We start from the raw sequence: 6,172 nt of genomic DNA on the forward strand, positions 1-6,172 counted from the left end.
GCAACAGGCACGGCCCACCTTTTAAAAGGCACACACGCGCACAGTCAACGTCACAGATACTACAGTGTAGAATGTGAGACTGGGGACCCAAGTGGATAAAAATAATATCTGCGCCTTGTATGAAGCTTTAAAATAAGCACGGATAACAAAATAAATATTTGGTTGCTGCTTTACGGATTTTATGTATTACACTCTGCATCTGCTCTGTAAAATCTTTCCTGTTCATACTGCAATGCAGCATTGACACCAACCAATAAGCACATTATTTTTTTTTTTTGCTGGCCTTTGGACTCAGAATCACAACGACGGCCGCCTGCATGATGGACCTGAGGCGATACCCGTTGGACGAGCAGAATTGCACGCTGGAGATTGAGAGCTGTGAGTTGACACACACACGCACGCAGTGTAAACGATCGCACGCCCTCATTAGTCTTGATGATATGTGCCCCTGCGCTCTCCGTTCATGCAGAATCATGTGTAAAAGCGTGTAAGATTTACATGTGCTGCAGTCAGCGCTCCTGCGGCGGACGCGGCTCGTAAATCAGCCTTTTTTTTTTTTTGGCCGGTGGCAGGCCTCCGGCAAATATAAAGTGCATCGGCATGCGATTCATTCACAAGTTCGCCGCACTGTTAAATCAACCAACTGACGGTTGTGTGATGCAAGAAAGCGACACGCGCCGGCCAGAGTCAACAACATAATTTAAAAGAAATAACTCAACAATATGTATCCGTTCATTCATACATGCGTAATATATACAATCTGCCCATTCACATATTTTCTGCTATGTGAAAAACACTTAGGTCCATCTTTTAAATGCTTATGTTTTTAGGATGTCTGCATTCAGTATCATCCTAAAAACCAAAAAATGTAAAAAAAAAAAATAAAAAAAAAATGTAACAAATGGACATGTACTTTTCACATAACAGTGACAATATGCTGAATGAGCTAAATTCCTTTGTATTGTCTTAAGCATTATCTTGGTTTGCTTTGTTTTTTGCATAAATGTGCCAAGACGGCTACACGACGGATGACATCGAGTTCTACTGGAAAGGAGGCGACACGGCCGTGACGGGCGTGACGCGCATCGAGCTCCCGCAGTTCTCCATCGTGGACTACAAGCTGGTGTCCAGGAATGTGGTCTTTTCCACAGGTAAATGCTTGGAATTATTCTCCTTAAGTGATATCTGTATTTTTTTTCACGAAAATCCAATTTCCCATTTTCTATTATTTAATGTTTTGTGGTGTGGCCTAGTGCTCGTCAACGGGGACGCACGAAGGAATTAAGATTTGTTTTTTTTCGATTTTGTGTGCTTGTGGCGCAGGTGCCTACCCTCGACTGTCTCTGAGCTTCAAGCTGAAGAGGAACATTGGCTACTTCATCCTGCAGACATACATGCCCTCCATATTGATCACCATCCTGTCCTGGGTCTCCTTCTGGATCAACTACGACGCCTCAGCCGCCAGAGTCGCTTTAGGTAAAACACACTCCAACGAATGAACGGACGTTCTGAACGCTAACGGCGCTAGCCTGACTTCTAACATCATAACAACAACAGTACTGGAAGAGTAATGAGGTGTGCTGGCTGGTCCAACATCATTACAGAGCCCTAAAATGGGTGCCATGTCATTACAAGCCAGTCCAAATCAGCTACTTTCTTTGAATCATATACAAGTATTCCAAACTGTTGCTTTAATCTGTGTCAATCTCGCACACTGTTCTTGTTCTTGGCTCTCAAGCGGGAATCGATGGCATGTACCCACACAGCTCTCCACTCCCTCCCCCGCACACACTGTTCAAACGCTACATTTTGGGCCCACTTACACAACAGCGCTCAAGAAAGAGAAATATAGTCACGGTCCGGGCGGGAGGTGCAGAGAAATATTGCTAAAATGGTACATGTATGTATTTTTAGATGACTTCATACGCTGGCAACAAAGCAACAAAAAGTAATAGTTGGAGACAAGTGTGTGCATTTAGAAAGACACACCGGCACAACAGTCACTTTAAAATAAGACAAAAGAAAATTAGGACTAAAGCAATCAGCCAGCTCAACAAGACCCTTTTGCGTTGACAGGCATCACCACGGTGCTGACCATGACCACCATCAACACGCACCTGAGGGAGACGCTGCCCAAGATCCCGTACGTGAAGGCCATTGACATGTACCTGATGGGCTGCTTCGTCTTCGTCTTCCTGGCCCTGCTGGAGTACGCCTTTGTCAACTACATCTTCTTCGGGCGGGGCCCGCGCATGCAGAAGAAGCTGGCCGAGCGGGCGCAGAAGGCCAACAACGACCGCGCCGCTTTCGACCGGCCCAAGGTGACGACCCCCACCATGGCCACACTTCAACCAATCAGCGGGCATAGAGAACATTTTCGCCAATTTTCCATTTTTATGTAACCTGAAATGTTACATAGGTCAAAAAGTTCAAAGGGGGCTAAACTACAAGGCACTGTAGACAAGTGCCTACACTCGCTAAAGAAAAACAACCAAAACATATAAAACCCCGAATATTATCAAACATTTACTGAGAGGCAATATGTGCCACACACACTGACACGGTCCGACTCTTGAGCCTGGCAGAGGAGCATCATTCAACTCTGCCGGCGCCACAAACTTACTCAAAAGCTACACCATGTTTCGTCCACTGAAAAGTCTTGACAGAACGCAAGAAATGTGACAGAAGCCATTAAAAAGTGACACAGTGGTGAATCTGGCATGATTGGTGCCCCGTGTGAGGCACAGCACACAGCGTTATTAGCCCAATTAGCAATACAACAATTTTATCAATGCATCATTCAACTCTTCTTGGGCTACAAATGTGCTCAAAAGATGTCCATGTTTCATCCACTGAAAAGTCGACACAATGTGAGAAATGTGAGGGAAGCCATCAAAATGTGACACAGTGGCTAAACTGGCTCGAATGGTGCCCCGGGTGAGGCACAAAGTCATTATTACCTCAACTAGCAATACAAGAATTTTATCAATCAGCAATAAAACAGTATTTTTACTGCTAAACTTTCAGTAGAATTAGACACTACCACTGCCATTTTTGTGTCAATTTGTGTGTGTTCCCCCAGGCCGACTCTCAGGGGAACATTCTGCTGACCACGCTGGAGATCCACAACGAGGTGGGCGGCCACGCCGTCACCACCAGCAGCACCCGCAGCAGCACTAGCAGCAGCCTGTACGACGCCACGCGAAACTCCACCCCAGCCCCGCTGGACAATTCCTCGGGGGTCCAGTATAGGCGTGGCGGGCGAAGCGCCCGCACGCCAGGCCCGGATAGCAGGAGGAGCCGCCTGAGGAGGCGATCGTCGCAACTGAAGATCAAAATCCCCGACCTGACGGACGTCAATGCCATTGACCGCTGGTCACGCTTCATCTTCCCTTTCTCCTTCTCCTTCTTTAATGTCGTCTACTGGCTCTATTACGTCAATTAATGTGTGTGCGCGTGCTCGTCTTGTGACGCTCGGACACGGTAAACGAGGCGGACACGTGGGCAACCTTGTCACGACACGGACGCCTGGTCACTCTCGCCGTACCGTCGACATGATGCCATGCCATGTGCAGTGGAATCTCTAAGGACAAATGACACATTAAAGCCATTTTTTTCACAAAGGAAATAATGTATGGCCAGCAACCAGGCCAGGGTGTATCCCACTTCTCTCGCCAAAAGTCATCTTGGTTAACTAAGGTCCCAAAATTGTCAAGAATTGAGTGTAAATGCTCCTTTGCCTATATGTGCCCTGGCCCTGAGAGTAACTCGTGACCAGGCCAGGGTGTATCCCACACCTCTCACCAAAAGTCATCTTATCTTAATCCACAAGAATACATTGTCAATCGGTGTGAATGTGACTGTAAATGACTGTTTGTCTACATGTGACCTGAGACTGTTTGACCAGTCCAAGGTGTATCCTGCTTCTCTCGCCAAAAGTCATCTTGGGTTAATTAAAGACTCTTAATGTGTGTGTGAATGGTCATTTGTCCAGATGTCCATAAAACAAAATTTCCCATAGGTGTAAATGTGACTGTGAATGGTCGGTTGTCTATACGTGCCCTGAGGCTGACTGACGGCCAGCTCAGGGATGCATCCTGCTTCGCTTGCCAAATGTCATCTAGGTTTAATTAAAGAGTCTACATTGTCCAAATGTGTGTGTACAAAAGGTCGTTCATCCATATCACTCCCTAATTGGCCGGCGACCAGTCCAGGGGGTATCCCACTGATCTCGCCAAAATTTATTTTAGGTAAAGATTCAAAATGTTTTGTAGTTGTGTGAGTGTGAATGTTTGTTTATTTGTGCCCTGTGATTGGTCAGTTACCAGTCCAGGGTGTATCACTGCGTGTCACTTTTAGTTAATTAAGGTCAATAAATTTCTCAAGGGGGCAATGTGGGAGTGTCAGGAGTGGTCGTTCAACATTAGGGGTTCCACCTGAAGCTAAAGTCAGCAAGGATGCTAAGCTAAAGCCGTGGTGTCTGTTTTTTTATGTAATATTTTTTTCAACTGACCGCTGGAATTTTCATTGATTTTGTGTCGACTTTATAAAAACATGCAGACTAATCCCAGCTGGCGTATGTGTGTGTTCCTTTGGAATGCGAACGCCATCTGCGGCCGGCCACGCGTAGGAGTGGACGCCACCTGGCACGACATCGTGGAGCGCTCACGTGGCGCAAGATACAGCAAGAACCCAGGAAGACTGACTATGCTGAGTTTCAGTTTTGTTTTTGATTAGTTAAAAAAAAATAATAATTCATGTTGAATAAAAATATAAATGACTTCAATTATATGTGGTATTTGTCAGGTGCAACGTTTACAAAAAAAAAAAAGGTCAGGTGACAATTACTATTGTGTAAGAGGTGAGTCATCTTCTCTACTGCCCAAGTTTGAATGTGTGACGTGTCAGTTGAAAAGATTTTACGTGAGCAACATTGCTTCATTGGGAGATGTCACACTGGCATTTCAACAGGTAAGTTGACCCCAGACATTCAAACAAGTCACTTGATTATTCAGATGTGTATGAGAGTTTTTCCAGTGCGTGTGTGAATAGTAATCCTGAATTGCATCCCCAGTGGGCCATCATGGTGGTCCATTTGTTTTCAGAGCTGTTATGGGAGGCTAACTTTAGCCGCTAACTCACTGTTGCGACGTTACATGAGAGATCTGATTTGTTCGTGCTGTTTCTTAGCACCTACTGAAGGCCAGAGAAAGAAGAGAGCGGCGGGTGATAGTGACTGGTTGCTAGGCAACAGGAGGATGCCTTTGTGTGAGCCCGAGTCAATCTTCATGTGTCAAGGTTTGTTGTTGTCGTTGTTTAATGGGGACATAAAGTAATACGTGTGAGCCTGGTGGTCGATCGCCAATAAACATGGGGAAAAATGACAAGTTTTGGAATTAAATTTCAACCTTGGTTGTTTTGCCAGTGGACAAAGGGCTTCTGCTTAGAAAGGAAAACATTGTCAGGTAAAGCCTATTGGAACATCTGAACTTCATTTGGTTTTATTCATATTTATTATATATATATATATATATATATATATATATATATATATATTATCATATATATATATATATATATATATATAATATATATTATATATATATATATATATAATATATATTATATATATATATATATATATATTTATTATATTTATTCATATTCACAATGGTGTGTGTGCTGACTCCCATTTAGCATGATTAAATGTGACTGGTTCATTTTGAACAGTTTCATCCCCTTAGGGTGTGCACACTTTTGCAACCACATTACCTCAGTTATTTACTACTGCCCTTCTTCAAAAGTGTGTTGTTGTTTTTTTGCAGGTAAAAGGTCCCATTAATAGTGGAAAATGATTTGAAATGATTAATGTCGGTCTCTCTTTTTTTTTTTTTTTTTTGTATGAGGAAAAAACATTTTTAAAAAGGGTGTGTACACTTCTTTATAGCCCTTGAAGTTGAAGAAGAAAAAAAAGCTTCAATTTCAGTTTGGTGGTATTGGCGACAAAGCAAAATGTTATTTATACTAGTGTGTATTTTTACTGATATCTTTAAATTCATTTATAATTTTTTATAATACAAGATTTTCATTACTTTTTAAAATACATTTTGTTAAATAATTCAAAAATTTTAAATGTGGTATTTCTTAATGTACAGATAATTTTTATATTTGT

General features: G+C 43.0%; 1 protein-coding gene across 2 annotated transcripts in view; it reads left to right on the forward strand.

Annotated features, from left to right (window-relative positions):
- gabrb3 (gamma-aminobutyric acid type A receptor subunit beta3) overlaps nt 1-4,786 on the forward strand; it is a 25,919-nt gene extending 21,133 nt beyond the window's left edge. For both annotated transcript variants that reach the window (XM_077533744.1, XM_077533746.1), the window contains 5 exons: nt 296-378; nt 1,014-1,151; nt 1,324-1,476; nt 2,077-2,321; nt 3,083-4,786. In XM_077533744.1, the coding sequence (XP_077389870.1) occupies nt 296-378; nt 1,014-1,151; nt 1,324-1,476; nt 2,077-2,321; nt 3,083-3,445 (982 nt within the window). In that variant the 3' untranslated portion in view covers nt 3,446-4,786. The remainder of the gene's footprint in view (nt 1-295; nt 379-1,013; nt 1,152-1,323; nt 1,477-2,076; nt 2,322-3,082) is intronic.
- Nucleotides 4,787-6,172: the final 1,386 nt, after the last annotated feature.

This window comes from Festucalex cinctus, chromosome 10 (genome assembly GCF_051991245.1).
Source record: "Festucalex cinctus isolate MCC-2025b chromosome 10, RoL_Fcin_1.0, whole genome shotgun sequence".
Taxonomy (NCBI): Eukaryota; Metazoa; Chordata; class Actinopteri; order Syngnathiformes; family Syngnathidae; genus Festucalex; species Festucalex cinctus.